The following is a 22011-nucleotide window of genomic DNA, read 5'->3' as shown; positions in this document are numbered from 1 at the left end:
CAGCCTTACCTTTTTAAGTAATACGTCTAAGAGCTTTTCACCCATCTCTGTCAGCAGTGACACGTGCTTTTCTGCTTGGTCCTTGTTATGTTGCTCCATCTCCTTAAAATTGCCAGCAAATTGGCATCCATTGACTCTACATTGTCGCTGCCTCTCCTCGCAGACAAGCAGATGGGTTTGCAACTCCATCCTAAGAGTAAACAAAAGGTTAAAGCTACATGAATGTATCTACTAACGAGGAAAAGAAGTCGCAACTGTTCAGCTCAACTCATATTTTGTATTTGTTTATTTCATTATTTGCTGTTGATTCTTGAAAGTGACAAGGATTATAATAAGACAAGCCAAGTCATGGATATTTTCCCAATAACACTGCGTTTGAGTCGCAAAGTAAACTTTTGGGGCTAATTTTGGATCAATTTTAATCTTGGACGGAGGAGCAAATTGAAGGGAAGCTTTCCAAAGTTCACGAGATTTATATATTTAAAGATGATATTTCTATAAAAATTATATACAGTAAGCTTTGAGTACACTTGGGAAAGATAAAGAAAACCTTGAACTCAGTGACAATTTTCAAAGTCGTACATGCTAGTATGGTCTACATGGGCTTAAAAAATCAAATATAAAAGACCTAATATAAGAAACTGCATGCCCACACCAGATGCTTTCTTTTACGCACGTAAAGAGAATTTCATTTTAAGTTTGAAATGATAATGTACAACGCTTTGTGACCACACCTTCTCGGACGCTTCCTGCATTTTAGAGGGCAACGGATTTCTCCCCTTATGCAAGTCTTTTCAAGATGAAGTTCCTTGTTGGCCACGGTGGTATTCTGGTGGCATTGTTCACACGAGATGACTGCGTAGAGGCATTCCTCCTTATGGGTCGGCTCATCCTTTCTTTTAATGCTGCGTTGGCAGCCCCTATTAGAACAGGATACGAGGGCATCGGGGCAGGTGTGCCGTGCTACCACTTCGATGCTCCCCCTCTCGTTGCACGCAGTACATTTTACCTCGATCTTCTCTACAAGCTTTTTGAGGGTGAAGTTTGTCTTCAGTTGTGTGGAGCTCCATATAGGCTTTTTACAAAGGGGGCAATGGCTGGTAGTTGGGTTTTGTTGCACCCTACTAATACAAGTTTTGCAGAACGTGTGGCCGCAGTCCGGCAAAATAATTGGCTCCAGCATCAGGGTATCACTAAAGCACAAAGAGAACATGGATTTCGACTGCTCTGAGTTTTCGCAAAAGAGAATCAAAGGAATTCACGAGAGTTAATCAGAGGACGCAAAGAAAAAAATAAAACTACCGGAAACGCGGGAAAATGCGACCGACTCGTGAATAGGTTTAGTTTTGAATAGGGTTGGCTGAGACGATGGTGTGCGTGTCATTTATGAAAATCGCGAAGGGAATTCGGACCCAAAACAATCCCAGATCCCAGATTACTTTTGAAACTCAATCGAAAGATTCCTCAAAAATCTACCTTTACCCGTACGAGGTTTAGGGGAGTGGCTTGAACTGATGGCGTTCTAAATTCCATACATTTAAATTTTTATGGTTTTTTTTCCCGCGCTCAAGAGTCCAATCAAAAGACTAAATAATTTTTCACTGTTTCTATGCTATCGGTTGGTTGGTTGCTGTACTAAAGATAATTTTATGACGCTCTGAGAAACCTGATATATGCATGCATGAGTTCACCCGTAAGCATGCTTGCCTCGCGCTAGCCAACGCCAGCATGTAAACGCGAAACAATCAGCGTGGTCTGTAAGCTGCTATAGTGGGAAATACTCTCAGGTTTTTTGAATGAACTGACGTTGTAGGTCGGGCGTGTTGTAAGATGGGGTTAAACCAGTAAAAGTCTAATCCTAGGCATGTGGAACATGGAGCGAACTTAAAAATAGTTAACACGGCATGTAGAGAAATAAGCGTAAATCGGTGAGACCTACTGAATTTGTTACAATTTGACTCACAATCAATCGGACTCTTTCTACCGAAAGCTACTACTGCACATAAAGAACGCTTTCTTTGGTGGCATTGTCGCATACTGTTCAGTAGTTTGAGCAATAGGAGATGAAAGACACAACGTATGGTTGGATTTGAGTTTTTCGGAAATTAAATTTTCCATATTTTTGAGAAAAAAAAGAAAGATGAACTATCCTTACCATACTTGACATTCGTAGTCCTTTGGATAGTTAGTTATCGGTGTAATGTTATCCATTTCTTATATCAGGGTTTCTTGAGTTTTCTTAAGCACGTCAGAACACTTCAATGCCAACAACTTGCCACTCAGTAACCAGACGCTATTTAGAATGCATGACAAACAATAGCAGCAATCCAGGGAATGTTAAAATCAAGCTCGGCTTCAATAAAGGACAATTCAAACTCAAAGTGCGATCATTATAATTCACTAGGGACACAAGAAGTCAAAGGGACAGGTGAACTCGCCTACTACAAAGGGAAACTAAAAATATAAATTCAGAGATCTTACGAGACAATGACATAATTTTTTTTTTAATGAACGTGAAACAAAGCCATTTAAGATTAAGTTAAACTTCAGTTCGGCTTCAGTAAAGGCCAATTCATTCAAACCGACACTCTGTCAGTAGAATACCCCAAGGACACTAAGAATCTACTTCTCAGTTCGTGTGGCCTGCTACAAAGAAAGACTGTTGAGTCCCGTGGGGGCACTTTTCCTATCTGTCAAATATCGAATAAAAGATATATTATTCAAGTGTTATTACGTTTTCTTATATTTTGGCGTCTGGGTTTCAAAATATATCGCACGGCATTATCATAACATGAAATCGATCGCATAAGGCGTACGCGAAAGACAAAACAAATCATGAAAAGGAAAAATATAATGCGCTTAAAAGTTCGTTGCTTAAAAAGTAGAGCCTAAAATAAAAAATAAATAAATAAAACGCACACACAAACAAAGTTTGGTTGCTCCGCCTTCAGTCCGTATTTCCGCCTTGTTCTCGTGTAAAACCATTGTACACTCTGCCCTAATGTGTTGAAATACCGAAATAAACTGCGGTAAAGGACATTTTTTTTTTTAAATGAACGTGAAACAAAGCCATTTAAGATTAAGTTAAACTTCAGTTCGGCTTTAGTAAAGGCCAATTCATTCAAACCGACCCTCTGTCAGTAGAATACCCCAAGGACACTAAGAATCTACTTCTCAGTTCGTGTGGCCTGCTACAAAGAAAGACTGTTGAGTCCCGTGGGGGCACTTTTCCTATCTGTCAAAAATCGAATTAAAGATATATTATTCAAGTGTTATTACGTTTTCTTATATTTTGGCGTCTGGGTTTCAAAATATATCGCACGGCATTATCATAACATGAAATCGATCGCATAAGGCGTACGCGAAAGACAAAACAAATCATGAAAAGGAAAAAAATAATGCGCTTAAAAGTTCGTTGCTTAAAAAGTAGAGCCTAAAATAAAAAATAAATAAATAAAACGCACACACAAACAAAGTTTGGTTGCTCCGCCTTCAGTCCGTATTTCCGCCTTGTTCTCGAGTAAAACCATTGCACACTCTGCCCTCATGTGTTGAAATACCGAATTAAACTGCGGTAAAGGACATTTTTTTTTTAAATGAACGTGAAACAAAGCCACTTAAGATTAAGTTAAACTTCAGTTCGGCTTCAGTAAAGGCCAATTCATTCAAACCGACCCTCTGTCAGTAGAATACCCCAAGGACACTAAGAATCTACTTCTCAGTTCGTGTGGCCTGCTACAAAGAAAGACTGTTGAGTCCCGTGGGGGCACTTTTCCTATCTGTCAAAAATCGAATAAAAGATATATTATTCAAGTGTTATTACGTTTTCTTATATTTTGGCGTCTGGGTTTCAAAATATATCGCACGGCATTATCATAACATGAAATCGATCGCATAAGGCGTACGCGAAAGACAAAACAAATTATGAAAAGGAAAAAAATAATGCGCTTAAAAGTTCGTTGCTTAAAAAGTAGAGCCTAAAATAAAAAATAAATAAATAAAACGCACACACAAACAAAGTTTGGTTGCTCCGCCTTCAGTCCGTATTTCCGCCTTGTTCTCGTGTAAAACCATTGCACACTCTGCCCTAATGTGTTGAAATACCGAAATAAACTGCGGTAAAGGACATCATCGAAAACAACATCGTAGACCACATTGCTTGGTCTGCACAACCGGTTTGAAGACTTTTTGCGTGCTTCACCCTCATCAGCGAAAAAAACTCGTGCTCACCGATTGCTAATTTTGCTGCGAGAGGAATTCTTTTGCTCGAATGTAAAGCGAGATGCCGTGGTTGGTGTCCCGCTCCAACGGATTCACTTGTAGCTGCAACTCCTGCAAGCTCGCGTTAGAAAGGTTTTGCATTGTTTCAGGCACCACGACAGCCTCCTCCACCTCTGACGCTGCATCAATGACATCCGGTTCCTCTACGCCGTAATAGTTGGCGTCTATGACGTTGCTTTCGAAGAAGTCCTTTACCGCTGTATATTCTGATCCAAACAAATTAAGCATTCCTAGAATGTACAACTGATTTGGAGTCTTTTGTTTTTCAGTAGATAGCTTATGATTGTTCCAGGACACCTTAAACTTTTCTAGATTTTCATTAATCCGTGGAATAAATACATAATGTAGAGCTGCCAGATCCAGTTCGTCGTTCGGATTCAGAAGATTGTTCCTCTCTAAGAAATAGAAGAGGAGTCGGAAATACTCCGTGACCATTTTCCGCATGTCTCTCCACAGCCTCTCTATCCTCTGGTTATGGACCGAACTACCTTGCAAAATGCTGCCGCGACCTTCTCCTCGTTTTTCAACCATAAGGCGCGCAACTTCCGCATTCTCTCCACCCTTATCTGTCCTCACCCGTGATGGCCAACAGAATTCAGTTGTGGCGCCTAAGAATAAATTGGCCACTGTTGCTGCCCTATTATTGCTGGAACAGCGGAGGAATACAACAAGCCTCGAATATCCGTCTATTCCTCCGTGCACGACCAACCTCCATCTGAGAAAAGAGTTTTAAAACACCTTTCACACGGTACTCACATTATGAGTGGGGAAGAGTAGAATATGGTGCATTTTTCCTCTACTGAATTCCATAGATACATTAAAGGAAGTAACAGGTATTAATTCCCGAATACAGACGAATTACAGCATGTTAAAAAATGCTGTTGATGAGGAACGTAAATGTCTTCCGCTCTGATCATTTTTAATTTTCCTCAAGCATTATTGTAGAACAGTGCAGGCGATCTAAAACAATGTATTTATGGTATGTTTTAGGTCTGTTACTTACCGTATCAGCTTGTGATTGCCATCCAAGTGCCACAGGCTGTTTGGGCCTACAATATATATTTCAAACACTAATAAGTCAACGATCCTGGGTTTGATCATTTGTTATTTTATGATGAAAGTAATTGGCTCTATTCGAGAACGAATATCCAAAGTCATACTCAAGATATGGTAATGTTGGACGGACATGAGCTCCTTTTCTGTTAAGGTCGACGTGTAAAAAATGGACATCAAAACCTGCACAATTCTCTTAGCGACACATACTTCATGCGGTGCAATATGGAAATAAGCAGCACACTTGATCACATCTATTCAAATCTATGATTTGCGGTTCAAAGTTTTATAACTCAGAACGTAAAATTACCTGGAACGCTATAAGTAACTCTTGGGGTCAAATTTCTCCACCGCAGGCCTGCACCTATAGGATCATGGCGAACTAATGCCTCTGCGATGGCAGATCTTCTAGCGTAGAGGGATCGAGCCGCTAATTCACCCTCGATCATAATGATGCCCGCATTCACACTTCTGGACTTTATTTCAGCCACTATATCTATCAGCTCTTGCATACCTAGCTTCCTTCTTCCATAATGCTTTCTTCTTTCCATTTCATGATAGATGCGACGTCTCCATATTGTTGAAATCGAGACCCCTGCGAAAAGTATTACAGGTAAAATCGTATGAGACACCCTTTATAGCACGATAACGGCGAATATGAAACATAGATCAACCTGTGGCCAATATAAAGCAGCCATATCGATGTTCAAAAACTTTTTAAAATATGAATTAAAATAAAAGAGAACACATCCATTCTCGAAAAAAGGGGCATGACAAAAAAAAAAAAGAAAAAATACGAGTGACTCCGCGTGAGCATTTTCTTTATTATGAAATTATTTTCGGCTCACCTAGTGCTTTCGCTATTTCTACCCATGACAAACCATAGGAGCGCATCACTTCCAACTGCTCCTTCGTAATTACGTAGGATGGTCTACCAACCCATTCCGTTGAGGTCACAGGTGCCCGGTAACACAACTGCTCCCTTAGAAAAGGAAGAAGGCAGCTGTACTGCTCGATAACTTTACCAATCCTTATTTCTATGGTCGACAGACTTTGAACTAATGGGGCCAAAATGTCCTCAGCACAGGGTTTCGTGGTAATAAGATGCCATTGGATTTTTTTTAAATTCATTACAGCGGCTTCCAACTTAGTCCAAAGGCCGGTTAGTCTTTCTGGAGTTGAAGTACTGTCCTCAATGGCAGATCGGGCTGTAAAATAAAGCGCTTGAACGTCCAGCACAAAGTGTTCTATCGCGTCCGGATTGAGACTAACAACTGTAGAAGAAGTATGTCATTAAATAAGACAACATTGACCGAGGGTCTCAATGGGGTAACCGTTAACCGTAAAACGGCCACAAAATTTTGCCTTTAGGCGTAAAAATTGACGAATTTTAACCGCTAATCGTATAAAAAAAAAGTTGACCGTACACAAAAAAAATCCTGGGACAGCAATGGAGAGAGATTAACCATTAGCCGTATATGGGGAAAAATTTTAACCATTAGCCAAAAAATCCAACACCCTTTTGAGATCTTCTTGACCGTTTTGGTAGTCCGGGACCTAGAAGGGGGAACGAGATATATTCTTATTCTAAAACACGAAATTTGCGCAGCAAACGATCATTGACATAGCTGAAAGAGCAGTACTTAATAAGGAACACTGCTTTATCAGTTTAAATCGCATCTACAGTCCAGTGATAGCCTTCTTTGGAAAAACTGACACGTAATTTCATTTTGAAAGGATTTGCGAATAAGAAAGCACTGATAAATCATCAGCGATAACGAAGAACCTGATTTTCCGGCTTAAGGTTAACACTAGCATCTTCATTCGCCCGAAGCTAACAACTGCGGCTAATTCATAGGCAGCCAACCCGGTTTTAAGCTTGTGCGCATCTGCTCGTCTACGATTAATGAAGATGACCTTGCGCCTCTTTTTCTCCCTTCAAAAAGAAGCTTGGGTTGCATGAAGTTGGCGGGCCGCTCAATACATTTTGTCCTTTGTTTTCTCGATCAAAATAATTTGCGCCCCTGTAAATCGCAGAAGAAGCAGTGGAATACGAATACTTTTCACATAATGACCACAATGGCGTTTGAGTAAGTGTTCTTGGAAAGAAGCCTGATACCTACCTGATGCGGGTTGAAGGATGCAAATTACAAGACACCAGGAAAGAAATCTATACCAGGAAAACTTGTTTACATGCATCGTAGCGTTGAAAGAGAGGTTTTCCTTCCACGAGACTGGCAGTTATAGTTCCCTTGAATTTTTCGACAATTTATCGCCAATTGTACTTCGAGCTTTCTATAATTTTAACAGCAAACAGGAACCTTGTGAAAGATTCATAGCACACGTCCCGCAGTGAAATTAAATTAAAACAAAAGGTCTTTCTCTGTTGTGCCTCACCTCTTTGTTAGAAATTAACTGCAAGTGACAACCATTTCCTAGAGTTACAAACTCGTAACTCTGACTTGGCGTACGGAAGCAAATTATATTCATAAAATCCATTCATTGAATAGGAAATGACTGACGTGTAATTTTATAAAATCTCAAGAATGTTAACCAGCTCGTGCAAAGCCTTGGATCCTAAATTCATTTAATTATGAAAAAAGAAAAATTAGAAATGTCACACCACCAGTAATCATCATTTCGGATATGACGTTGACGTTACATTTGATACCAGCATAGGAGTGTTTCTCTAAGTGGCACTACTTTTCAGATGAACGAGGGAAGTTCTTTTCGCTCCCTACAACAGCTTGTTTCATCTGTACAAACAAATCTTGAAATGTCTGGTGACCACAGCGTAGGAGCCATCGGGCCTATTTTTGACCCCAATGCACAAGTTGGTTCACAGGACTCACAAATTGCAGGCGGGCTACCGGGCGCGAAGCCCTACCGAACATTCGTTTGGGTGGACGACATTGCGCAAGTAACTCAAAACCCAACTCTTGCCCCAGATGGCAAAAAGGTCAAGTTCGACCAGAGGCTTTGCGGAGACGCTATGGTGGCGCACCTAAAACGGGAAATTCCCGAAATCACGGCGACCAGGTGAGTAAGACAGTTTTCCACAAATATGGTCTACATTCTTTCAGCACCGCACCAGCTTAGAACTTAAAATGGCGAGCGTGAAAATGGTGACTGAATTCTAGTTTCAGCCACTTTTCTACGCAAAATATTTTTTATTCACTGAATCAGCTGGTTGTTCTGGACTAATGTTCCTGGAGCAGCGCTAATCGCGCGTTTTTATGTTGTGAATTCCACAGGGATTCCACCGCAAATCGATGAGAGGGTTGCGCTAGTAAGATAAAGTCTATTTTAAACTCATTTATTTCATTTGACAAAACTTAAAACCCTTATTCTACGATAACTTCATTTGACAAGACTTAAACCCCTATTTTAAGATAACCTGATGGCTAACTTAAAACACTACGAACAAAACAGTCACTAATCAAACACGCCGGCAAAAAATTCAACAATTTCCGGACAATCATCCTAACATAACCACACAAAATTGTAATTCAGTATTATCAACTGAGTTGCATCTCAGTTGATGACACTAAATTACCCTTTTATACTCTCCTAGCGACGCAGCACCAAAATTTCTTTAGAATCCTATCCCTTTTATTCACAACCGCACAAAGTTGAGGATTAAATCGAGATTTCTTAAGTCGAGAGATCAATGTGAAGTAGGCTTAATTTTTGTGACTGGCAGTGTCAAGCGGGCAAAATAACGTGTAAATAGCTGACCCGAAGGGTCATTCAAGTGCAGTCCAATTTAGACCGCGGATTTTGATGATCAATGGAATACAAAATTTCGTCTTCTGTGTTTCTTTTTTTAATTAATTCGATCTTCCATTCAGTGCTAAATATAAGCCCTTGTAACAGTTTTTCAAAAACTTGAGGTTTAAGTGATATTTGATCCCTTAGAACACCAGCTCCAATTGTCAACCCCAACCAACTAATTAGACAGCCTCCTTCTATGCATGATTACGCATCAAACTCTCTCTCGTTGCATACTAGGCTTTTTTTGAGAATAGCACAATTTTTAATCAGAAAATCTAATAATACAATAACTACAAAAACAATGCCCTATTAATCTAATAATATTAACTAGATAAGGCATCAATACATTTACTTAGAAAACTTAAAATACTACAATTGATAAAATAAAATCTACAAATAGCTTCTATTAATGTTTAAAATGCGTGATAAATACTATTTAAAAACTTAACTAGTTGGGTCTCTACGGTCTTCAGGGTTTGATTGTAAGTTCCCTGGTTTGATTTCTTTTACATATTGTTAATAAGTCATCTTGGTACCTGAGCTTTTTATCCGTAGATACCTTGATTATTACAAAGCAAAGCCAAGTGGAAATCATCAACTGTATAAAGTTGGCAGCAATTTGTCTGCAGATTTAATCCGCAAACAATATAAACAGGCCAGCACTAGGGTGTTCCTGTCTGCCACTGTCACAGGGGGGAGCCAAACAGGTAACTCTCCACCTGACTTGGGACAAAGGGAAATCACCACCACAAATCAAGGTAAATACTGAATCACAAGTGATTGCCATAGTAAAAGGAATGAGAAATGTATCTTCTTGATGGCACTTGAATGCTTGATGTCCTTATTTCCATAATCCTGATTCACATCTGGCAAAAATTTCAGCCATAGCTGTAAGTCAAGATAACAAAGAGCCAGTTATTGACCAAACTTCAATATTACAGTGTTTGTAAAAGGATTAGACACATTTATCCAATTGTACTCAGTAGGGTAAATAAAGCACTTGCACTGATTGGATGAGATGTTTGTAGCCATGTCTGCTGAGTCAGTAATTGCTGAATGCTGCATACCTAGTTTCAAATTGAATTAATAATATTAGTCATCTGTCTCATGTCCAGGTGTACAAGCTCCTTCAACTTCCACACAGAGTCAGCTGGAGAAAGGTACCATTCTCTTAACCTTTGATTAAGTTCGTAATTATGTAACTTCTCATAACCTTCTATGTTGATATTGGATATGATTGTAAGGTTCTGGCTTTCATATTCCATTTAGGGACAATTGAATTAAAATCAGCAAGATCATGAAAAAACATTTGTACACAACTTTATAGTTTCCAGATACTGGATTTGAACTCAAACTGACCACCAGTCTTACATCCAATCAGCAGCAACATTACTCCCTTAGTTAAACCACTGAATCTCACAATTATCTTGTCAGGTGAACTTGGGCCCCAATATCAGGGTGACCAGCGTCCAGGTACTTCATGTATATTGTTTGAAATTCAAATCAACAAAAGATAATTTAAGCCAATGCTTGGTCTGCTTTCTCATGTTTTAATTTCCTTTCTTCTCTCTTTCATTTGATACTCAATTAATTTGTGTTTTCCCCTTCATTTTGCAGTGGGTTCAGTGACTTTCAAGCTCTCGGACTCTGGACTTAAATACTCAGGTACCATGAAATCAATACATAAAGGGAGGTTTTAGCGTATAAGATAATTTCAGGATACATTTGTAGCCTATCGTTGGTAGTTGTAGCAAGAAAGAAATTTTTTGTTCTACTTTCCCATGACACAACTGTTACCATCTCCATTGTATATATAGCTTATGGCTGCATTTGACTTCATACATATGTCCATTCTAAGAACATCACCCATTGTGAACCATTTGATAGTTTCTCTTAAAATCCCTTCAGTTCTAACTTCAATAGTGCCCCTATATTTACTGTGAGCATAGAATGGAAAACTGACCTAAATATGGTTGTATGGGGGATGGGGGTTTGGAAGTAAGAGCTATATAATTTCACTCTGAGTGGCAGTGGGATCAGATGAGCTCTAAAGTAGACATTAACTTTTACCTTTGCAGGATTGTGTACAGATGGTTTTTGCCAAACCATATTTCATTTAACTACGGCAAATATATGTCCTGGAGTTTCCTTCATTGGAATCCCATTCAAAGCTGTAAGCTAGTTCACATTATACCATAGCTCTAGTAAATGTAACCGGTACACAAAACCTGAAAATAATTATTTTTATAAAGGTGTTTTCAAAATATGCATTATGCTAGAAGTTTGGATTCATTGTAATCATATATTACTATGTGGTGTGGTAGTCTTGATGTAACTCCAAGGGTTCTGATTGGTTCTTGCTTGGTTGGTATTTTTTCTGGTGGAGAGTTTCCACGGAAACAGACATAAGCTGTGCTGTATTATTTTCTTTTTCTCGAAAACCGCAAAAATTCAAAGTAAACATATATTTTCCAAGAACCATATACTAATCTACTTACTAACATCACTAGCTCAAGCCATACTGAGGAATATTGTCCCTTAGTTGTTTTTGTATGGACCTTGCTGTACCCAGTCTGTACTGCCACAGAGGGTCAGCCTTTTCCTGGCTTTTTTCAAGCAGGTATGCTTTACACAACGAGATATTCTTTCTCCTTTTAGCTTTGTTATCACATTAAAAGAGGCCTTCAGATGGCAGTGATTGTGATTTTAAAGGCTTCACACACTCTCTCTTCTGCAGAGAGAGACATGTTGAGGTAGCTATGATTATCATTTTAATAAGTATCGGGAATGTTTTTCAATATCTCTATTTTCTACATATGTATCCATACCCATACATACTGTTCAGTTACCACATCTCCCACTCTATGTATTCCTTAAGCATTTCAAATTTCTTATTTTTTGGTTATACAGTGACCTGAATAATGCCGTCATAAATGGAGATTTTCCTGAGGATTGCCTCTTCTGGATATCTTGCATTGATTCCATAGATGGAAAAGAAGGTACATACATGATATAGGGCCACTAATGAACTACAGTATTTCCCTGAACAAGTGCCCGGGCGCTTATTTAAAATTATCAGCTAAAAGGGGAGGTGCTTATTTGAAGGAAGGTGCTTAATTGAGATAAGTTTTCCTTTCAACAAAAACAGAAAATAAAATGCTATACTGTTATTCATGTAGATGTTAAGTCAGTATTAACTGAGCTGTCATTATTTATCAACTGTTTTCTTCAAATGCATCCCAATAACTTTATAATCAATGAAATTACAGGTCTCTGTAGAATAGAGAATAGTGTAGTTGAGCCTGGGAAGGCTAGAGTATTTACCAAGGGCAGGGAAATAGGACAAAAATGAAAAGAACAGATAATGCACAGAAAAGAACTCTGTAAGCACATGATGATGGAAATAAATAGAAGTGAGTAAAGGAAAAGGAAGTACTTTTCTTTACTGATTCTGCTGAAGTTGAAGGTTAAATAAATTGGCCATAAAAACAGGTTTTCCCTGTATCCCTGCTAATTTAAGAAATTGAGGGGGGGACTTATTTGACATTTAGGCCCAGAGGGTGGCTTTTTATTCAGAGGAGGGGGCATTTATTAGAGCATGGGCACTTATTCAAGGAAATGCAGTAACCAAACACCAAAAATGATATTAAGCTTTTACATAAATTGTGTAGATCCCAAGCTAGTTTTACCATTAGCAGGAAATTAAATGATTTTTTTTTTCTGTTTCTAGCCATGCAGGCACTTGGTGGCCAAACTCTTGGTGCACCTCAGATTATTCTGTGTACACCATCCATGGGGGGGTCAAGCCAACCCACACCTGTGGAGAGATATGCAGGTAAAAAATTCAATTGAGTTTTGCTTTACTCCAAGATAACTTCTATTCTGGAAAAGCGTCAGCCATTAACTGAAAATTTGAAGGTTACTGTAAGAACTCTCTTGATGCAAAAGTATGGGTATTTCCTCATAGTGCATACAAAACAAGCAAATCAAAGCTAAAGCTATTATAATTAACTTTTTTTTTTTATTTTTACAGGGAGCTTTTTTGACTTTTCCCAAATAAGTGAAGCAGTGCAAAGGGCAGCAGAAGCCGTGGAAATTGCACATGCCAACTGGTAATAGATCTTTCTGGAGTCCCTTTCTTGTTGGACAAAGCTTTAATTTTATGTGCACCATGATATTACAATATGGTACAATTTTGTCTGATACATGGAAAAAATTGATTAAAGACCTCATGTAATCAAAGTAGTGCTCAAAAAATTGTTGTCAACAGTACTGAGCAACTTACTGGACATATTTTAATAGCCCAGGCTTGCATAATTGTCAGGCTGAAAAAAATGTTCATTTTGCCCAAAAATGGCCATAACTTGGATCAAGTTGTAATCAAATAAATTAAACCACACTTGCATCGCAGAAAAAACTGTTAAGTCCTGAAATCAACAATTTGCATTTATTTAAGATTATCTTGTTTTACCCTATAATGTGTCAATTTTCTCTAAACATATTTGATTACTGCTAGGAGGAAGATTTTGGAATCACGAGCTTTGCAGATTGAACAAGATGAGGTGTTCCATGCAGCTCAGGAAGCAGATGCTTCTAAAGTATGGTTATTTCAACAGATTTTTACCTTAAAAAAAGGAGATTTCTTTAGCCTTCTTCTGCCTTAACCTTCATTATCACAGTGGTTGATACAGCCTTTATTTTCATACATACAAGTTATAGATTGATTGGCTAGTGGGCAACAGGTTAAATGTTTTTTGATAATTATATGCACCAAACTAGTCAGCAAGAAGAGAAAAAGGATTGAATGGTAATTTAGAATTTGATTGCATTAACCATTACAAATCATTTGAGGAAATTCATTAAAATAAAATGATACAAATCCCAGCGTACCAATGAACACATTTGCATTCTTCCAAATGATGAAAATATTGATTTCTTTTTAGAACCAGCTGCAAACAAATATTTCTGTCAATAACACTTAAAGTTAGAGACTTAAATTTGGTATCAGCTACATCTTAATTATAAATGTTCTTACTTAACAACAGAGGAACCAACCACAAGGTGCAGCAAGGCCAACATTTCAACCTACAGAAAGAAAAGAAAGAGAATTAAGCCTCCCCAAAAATGATATAGTAAGTGCTTCATATCTGAAATAATTAAGACTGTATTTGTGTTGTTTTAAAATGCTCTTTCATATGATGCAAACCCTTTTGCAGCTTACTTAAATGGGGTTATACATACATTTCAACTCTCACAGCCAGCAAACATGCTCAATGAGATCTGGAAAAACATAATTATAAGAAGAAATAGATAAAATATTTCAAAGGTATACATTTTCTATCATTATGTTGTCTTTTTCAAGATACAAGTAGCTCTTAAGATTTAATGAATGGAAAACAAATATGTTTCTGACACAGGCCGAAGAAATACGCAATTTGCGAGAAAATCGGATGAGAAAAGGACCAAAAGATGGTGTAAAGATTAAAGTTTACACGCCCAGTGGTTTGTTCAAAAGAACGTTTCACAGAGGAGGTTGCTATCAAGTAAGTATGCATGATAACCTTGAAAGCAAATACAGCTTTAAAATAATGTACACAATAATCCAAATGTTTTGATATTTTAAGAAATTATAAGAGTTATAATAGCACCACAACATGAGAAAGGAGATTTGCTTTTAAAAAGTGCTGCTGCACATCCCCTCATGTAGCTCATATTATGCAATTTTTTATTAACTACTTGTAGGAGGTGTATGACTGGCTTGGGAGTAGCCAGATGCAGCCATTGTTCTTTTCGCTGGAGACACAGGAAAACAGGACAGTATTTCCAACAGAGGCTATTAAACCTCCTGGAGAGGTGCTGCGGCTAGTAGAAAAGGTATTGAATCAATTAACCAATTCAAGTATTGGTGTGTGGTATTTTTAACCCTTGAATTAGGTTCAAACCCCATGTTTCTTTTTTTGCAATCAAAAACTGCAGATTATTTGATAATGCCATTCGGAGAACTTTGTTATCTTGTGAGCAATATTCAGTTTTCATCAATCACTGTATGTTGGGCAACACTCTAAAATGAACTACATGTTTGAACATTCTTTGCCAGTCAGACTAGAACTGAGTTGAAGTTTTTTTCTTTACTTCCAGTCTGAACAGGAAATGGAAAAACTCATGTCAGAGTCCCCAGAAAAAGTAAGTACACATGTTGTACTTACAAGTTGAGGCTTTTTAACACTCTATTTCATCTCTCCTGACTTTTCATACTGCTTCATCCACATGGCCACAGTTATCATAACATGTACCAGAACACCTCTATATGTGTGTATCATCTGTTGCCTGCAGATTGCAATTCTTTCTGTCTGTGTAATTTTAGCCAGACTTATTCCAGTTTTTTTTTGTCTGGTTAAATGTTGGGATTAGGTGATATAGGAAACCTTAGCTAGGGTTAGATTTGCCAGCAGCTGCTTGGCTACAGATGCTTACACACACAAGCCTGATTAATTTGATGACCATTATCTTGGTTATATTGTTAGTCACTAATTCCATATGTTCTCATCAAGATAATGTAATTGAACATCATTATAATTATAAACACTATAATAGATTACTTTTACTTTATAAGATCCTTTTAATGCCTATAATGTACATCCCTTGATATTTTGAAAGGTTATAGTGAACATTCATGCTATATTAAAGCATCTACAGTTAGTAGTGAATTTCCTGAACACCTGTGATGATAAAAAAAGACCCTGTCCTTGCTTAAATGACAGAAAACACAAGGGATGTTTTCAGAAAGTGTATAAAAATGTTTAAGTATGAGATTGAACGTAAAGATTTTGCATTTAAGATTAAGTGGATTGGAGAAATTTAGCACGTTTAGTTATTTTAAATGCCCCAGTTTTCTATGTTTTTAACTTTTTTAAGTGCATCTTTTTTTTCGTCTGGTCATTTTTTCCCCCTTCACACAGTTTTCAAAGTTTACCTGGTTAGTCTTTTAATGCATTTGGTGATTAAATTTTAATTTACTGTTGAGAACATCTACAGTGTTTTCTGTCAATGCCAAATCCAAGAGCAATTTTGCGAGCATTGCTTTAATTATAGGTTCACATGCACACATTTATAGATAACTGAAAAGGAAATAGGGAGGGCATTGACATCTGTCCCTTTACGTACTTTTGCAACTAGAGAAAAACACACCTGAAATTCCTCAACTCAATGTATTTCAGAAAATCTTTCAGCTAGATTTAGTGTTGGAAGGTGCTTTTGTACCTGGAACTTGCAACCTGTACTATAGAGGTGGATGGTGTGTTCCTTTGCAAGGTCTCACCTAGAGCTCTATTGCTAGATTTGACAGCGGAAGGTGCTTTTGTACTCTGGAGCTTGCAACTTCTACTATAGAGGCCGAAGGTGTATTTGTCTGTAACGGCACAACTAGGGCAGGGGTTCACCTGGTGTTCTATTACAGTAGATTTAGCAGTGGAAGGTGCTCAAGTACTCTGGAGCTTGCTATTTCTACTATAGAGGCAGAAGGCGTGTTCCTCTGCGAGGTTTCACCTGGAGTTCTATGACTGGATTTAGCAACGGAAGGTGCTTTTGTACTCTGGAGCTTGCAACTTCTACTATAGAGGCAAAGGTGTGTTCCTCTGCAGCCCTGGGCGAGGACTCACCTGTAGTTCTATAGGTAGATTTTGTGGCGGAAGGTGCATAAGTACTCTGGAGCTTGCAACTTCGACTATAGAGATGGAAGGTGTATTCCTCTGTGGTGCTACAACTAGGGCGAGGTTTTACCTAAAGTTGAATAACTAGATTTGGTGGCGAAAGGTGCTTTTGTACTCTGGAGCTTGCAACTTCTACTATAGAGGCAATAGGTGTGTTCCTCTACAAGGTCTCACCTGGAGTTCTATAGCTAGATTTGGCAGCAGAAGGTGCTCAAATACTCATTAGCTTACAAATTCTACTATAGAAGCGGAAGGTATTTCCTCTGTGGCACTGCAACTAGTGCGAGGTCTCACTTGGAGTTCTATTACTAGATTTGGCGGCAGAAGGTGCTTTTGTACTCTGGAGCTTGCAACTTCTACTATAGAGGCAAAGGGTGTGTTCCTCCGCAGCCCTGGGCGAGGACTCACCTGTAGTTCTATAGGTAGATTTTGTGGCGGAAGGTGCTCAAGTACTCTGGAGCTTGCAACTTCTACTATAGAGACGGAGGGTGTATTCCTCTGTGTCGGTACAAGTAGGGAGAGGTCTCACCTCAAGCTCTATTAGCAGATTTGGCGGTGGAAGGTGCTTAAGTACTCTGGAGCTTGCAACTTCTACTATAGAGGCAAAAGGTGTGTTCCTTTGCAAGGTCTCACCTGGAGTTCTATTGCTAGATTTGGCAGCAGAAGGTGCTTTTGTACTCTGGAACTTGCAACTTCTACTATAGAGGCTGAAGGTGTGTTCCTGTGCGGTAGTGTGACAAGAGCAAGGTCTCACCTGCAGTTCCAAGATTTGGTAGTGAAAGGTGTATTTGTACTCCGGAGCTTGCAACTTCTATTTCAGGGTTGCAAGGTGTTTTCCTTGGTAGGGGCTCTGCCATTGTCACTGTTAGTCCAGATTTACACTTGTTTCATTGAATTAGGAATAAAGGGGTGTTTTTCTCACTTAAGTATCCTTATCAGTTGTAGTATTGTATCATTTCAAAGATATTTTGTTTTAATATTAAAATAGAATTAAGGAACTGAAAGAAATGCTGAGAAGTCTTAACTTCCCATTTGTTAGACAAAACTTGGACGTTAAATTCTCCTAGAGAAAGACAAATGAAGATAATCTATTTCTGTAATCAATGATTCTTTGAGCCAGGGATGCTTCCACTCTTCTCCTATTTCCTTCCAGGTGTCATTCAAAGGAACTGGCCCTTTACAAACTGACAAAGATCTTAATTCCACCATTGAGACCAGAGGTATGTTTTGATTGGTTTTTGTTCTAGCCTTGCAAGTGCTTTTCACCTCGTATCTAGCTTGAATGCTTTAGAGTAATGCAAACAACACTATTACTACTGAAAGTAAAGTAACCAGGAAAGTTTGTATACTAAATTAAATTAATAAAATTGTACACTAAAATGGTGTTAATGACCCATTTTTCATCTTGTTTAAAAAGAGTGAAAAATAGATGTGCTCCACAATTATAATTGGATAGTTACAAGTAGATGTACACAGAAAATATTTAGATTTTTTCCCAATATTGGAATATTATTTGACTTTGGTATACATTAAAGAATGTCCTCATCATTTGGAAGTTCAGGTCATCAGTTTTTCAAACTTCTATAATCAGGGTGACCACAAAAACAGTGTGGTCAATAGCCAGGACTTGATTGAAGAAATACAAGTAAATAACATTACATATTAGTTTAACAATACTTTAAAAATTCAATTTAGCAGATGATAGTAACAAGAGCATTGGAAAGAAAGTTAAGAAGATGAAGAAGAGAATAAAAGAACTGGACAAAAAGGCAACAAAAGGGGAATCAAAAGACACAGATGACAAAAAGAGGAAAAGAAAGAGAAAACCAGAAGACAACAAAAAGTCAAACTTAAATGTAAAAAAAATGAAAGCCAAAGAAGATGACATTGAAATGAACAAAATAAGTAGACGTCAAATGAGAAGGCTAAGAGCTAAAGAAAAAAAGAAAAGTAAAACTAATAAGTAGGAAAATCTATCTTAGGTTTTATTGCAAGTGACCATCTATATATATGTATTTCCATTAAAACATTTTTTAGCTATTTTTCTCTAAAGTAAACTTGAAAAAAGGAAACTTTTTATGGACCTTAGCTAGTTATACAACACAAATGTGAGAGAACGAGTTGTACTGCGACTTGCTCCCTCACATTTTGGCTACAACATTTAATGAACTGAATTCAAGAGTCTTAACCCTTTAAATCCCAAGATCTGATAGTTAATTCTCCACTCTAGCTGCTACTCATTTCCTTGCTAATTAGTTATGAGAACTTGCTGCTAGATCAAGATAGCAGCTTCAACCTGACAAGATTGAATATTCACATTATCTGTTTGCTGAATAATGTATGGGATATTGTAGGGAGAAGTTTTGTGTTAATCACTTCCAGGAGTTAAAGGGTTAATGCATTGTTTTTATATCTCACTCGTAGGGAATTAATTTATCATCACCTCTCTAAAATACTGAATTTCATTGTATAATTTGTTTAGTTTGATTTCAAAGCACCAGGTGTAAATTAAGATATTTTCACTGATGATGATGTTTAATGTCGTTCTTTTTATTTAAGATTTTTACCTGATGTCTGCTGAATTGTACTCTGTTTGCAAGACAACTTTTTGCTTCAAATACACAACCATTAATACAAAAGAAAGAGAGCCCATAACATGTCATTAACCTTGCTGTTTTAAAATAAAAGATGGGCTTTATACATTGAATTCCGGTTGAGTGGTTACTGATCCCTTGCTTAGTTTGAGCTGGTCAAGTGGTTAACCCTTTACACTCTTACATTGTCAGTCATATTCTGTACCCTGTTTTCTTTGCATCCCCTTGGATCCCATTTCTTATAGTACAGACAAGGAGAATTTGTTTGACAATCAGGAGCCTCTTAAATTGGAGTTAATTTCCACCATTGTCTTGACTTTTACATTTGATCCAAGGGTGATACTGTAAGCAGAAAGGAGAAGCCAGTCGCAATTTGGGGTTTTAAGGGTTCACTGATGGAAACAGTGAATGATAACCGAAATTTAGCATTTTCGTAGACCGTGCTTGAGATAGTGCTGTCAAATTACGCATTTACTGAGCAACAGCAAATGCATAATATTTAGTTTGACGTTCATTGAGCCGTACAAGGCTAGATTTTTGAAAAATACAACAATTTTTTTTGTTTAAAACTAATGTACAAGCACACAATATTCGTACATTTTATGTGTTTCGGCTTTCAATTATCAGCTTATGTAACCGCGTGTGCCAGGTACACAAAGTTCAAGAGTTTGCTACACAAAGGTATAACATAACTAGTGGCTAGATTCTATGTGCATACTACGATTAGAGACTTCATAACCCTACCTCAACAGTCATAACCTCCAAATCAGTGCTTGCTTCAATACTTTCGAAGAAGTGGTGCTTATCGTTTTTGTAAACTAAGTGAACAACTAGCCCTAGCCAACGGTGTACCGTGGGAGGTCTGGGACGGAGTCAACCCTGGATAATCCGACTCGTGATTGAGGAATTAATCAAACTCGATCAAACACTCGATTAGTGATGTAGGTTATTATAGGCCTCGATTCTCGATAAGTCTTGTTAGGCTCGGCGATAAGTCGAAATCCATTTAAATAGTAAATACAGACATGGGAAATAATATCAGACACGGAAAATAATATCAGACACGGGAAATAGCAGACAATGAGGAGGTCTGAAAGAGGCCAACAATAACGGACCCTGTTAATTGATTTCCGACACGAAAATTAATTTTTCGATAGGGAAAATACCCAGACTGAATTTTGAACGGTATGTTACGCCATAACTACATCACGTGCGACGAGTTGGGGAAGAAGAAAAGACCGAACTACGAGTGGTCAGCGGGGAAACAAATTTGATTATTCATGTAGAGACATATCAGTTGTAGTTTCAGAATACAATAGTGTTGTAAAGCCGAAATGTTAACAGTATACTTTGCTAAATAAAATGTTAAGCAATTTTTCAAAAGTGTTTATGGCACGTATATCTTTTACTGCTGTAATAAACAATGGAGGCATCAGAAAAGGCATCGGTGGCATCCAGAAAGGCACCAAGAAGAATTATATTTACGTTTTGTAACTTGCTGCGTGACGTGCGTGACGAAAAAAAGAAAACCAAAACCGTGGTCCCCAAATGAATTCTCCCACCTTACCCCAAAAAATTTTCAAATTTTTCGTAACTTCACCTGTTCCTATTCGTAAGTCCAGCCAAGCCTTTATGGTCATTGGCCCTCGTATAGCCGCTATTTATGGCTTATAAATACAGGTGTTTAGTGTTAAATTGTAAAACTCCCCGAAGAAGTCTACGACAGTTAGACGAAACGCGTCGGAGAATAGAGAAATTTTACAACTGCTGCTCGTAGAGTGCTGCTCACCAGTCTAGGTTTAAAGATTTTTTTAAAAATTTGGTGCGATAGCTGTGGGAAGTTTTTCCATGCAGGTTGTCTGGATATACCTTTCGCAGAGACGTGGAGGGGACAGAGACACCAACACAACATTTCAGCTGCCGTTCGGTTTCGAAAGTTAAGTTTTCATACCGAGTTCATTTGTTAAATTAAATAGGAAAGAAAAAAACACTTCGAACGGAAAACAGAATTATTTTAATGTCTGGATCTTTTGAAAAAAGGTCTCCTAAACGAATGGTACTGATTATAAATATTTAAGCGTGGTAAACACATTAGCCTTAACTTGGCTGTTTCTCGAAGCTCAATGTTTTCCTACATGCCTTTTTCACGTGAAATGAGGCGATTGAATATATATAATAAACACTAAAAGAACTACAGCTAATTGAAATTTTAAATTTCCTATCTGAAGGCTGTGGATACAAACTTATTAATGACTCTAAAACTATAAAGATTTAGAACGAAATTTTTTTAGAGTTGCTTAGCTTTTCATTTTTCCGGAATCGAAAGTCGAGATTGCAAAATGCAAGTGAAAACCAACTGTGATTAACGCCTTAAACAAGTCAAGATACTTTTTTTCGTCCTACAACAAGTTATATATCGTAAATATCATTCTTCTTGATACCTTTCCCGGTGTCACCGATGCGTTTCCCGATGCCTCCGTTGGTTAATATAGCAGTAAAAATATTGTTCCAGCCAAAGCGTTTGGAAAATTGCTTAACTTTTTGAGTAGCGAATTATAACCTAGTAACGTTTTGGCTTTACAACACGATTGTTTTTGCAA

General features: G+C 37.8%; 1 protein-coding gene and 1 long non-coding RNA gene across 4 annotated transcripts; one reads left to right on the top strand and one right to left on the bottom strand.

Moving 5' to 3' along the window:
- Positions 1-8682: 8682 nt before the first annotated feature.
- LOC131772231 (uncharacterized) lies at positions 8683-20252 on the bottom strand. Of its 2 annotated transcripts, XR_010718559.1 has the most exons (5): positions 20156-20252; positions 14350-14388; positions 14144-14193; positions 11179-12925; positions 8683-9996 (listed from the first exon to the last, which is right to left on the bottom strand). It is a non-coding gene; the product is annotated as an uncharacterized lncRNA (long non-coding RNA). The 2 variants fall into 2 exon arrangements; XR_010718558.1 differs by having other exon boundaries at positions 8683-12925.
- On the top strand, positions 14316-19895 carry LOC131783204 (uncharacterized). Of its 2 annotated transcripts, none has more exons than XM_066171400.1 (5): positions 14316-14651; positions 14851-14982; positions 15247-15291; positions 17971-18037; positions 18516-19895. In XM_066171400.1, the coding sequence occupies exons 1-5, from the start codon at positions 14511-14513 to the stop codon at positions 18782-18784; spliced, it is 654 nt and encodes a 217-aa protein (XP_066027497.1). In that variant the 5' UTR covers positions 14316-14510; the 3' UTR covers positions 18785-19895. The 2 variants fall into 2 exon arrangements, with proteins under 2 accessions (XP_066027497.1, XP_066027496.1); XM_066171399.1 differs by having other exon boundaries at positions 18513-19895.
- Positions 20253-22011: the final 1759 nt, after the last annotated feature.

Source organism: Pocillopora verrucosa, chromosome 8 (assembly GCF_036669915.1).
Source record: "Pocillopora verrucosa isolate sample1 chromosome 8, ASM3666991v2, whole genome shotgun sequence".
Lineage (NCBI taxonomy): Eukaryota > Metazoa > Cnidaria > Anthozoa > Scleractinia > Pocilloporidae > Pocillopora > Pocillopora verrucosa.
The sequence above is the reverse complement of the archived record's forward strand: the minus strand, read 5'-3'. Positions and strand labels throughout refer to the sequence as shown.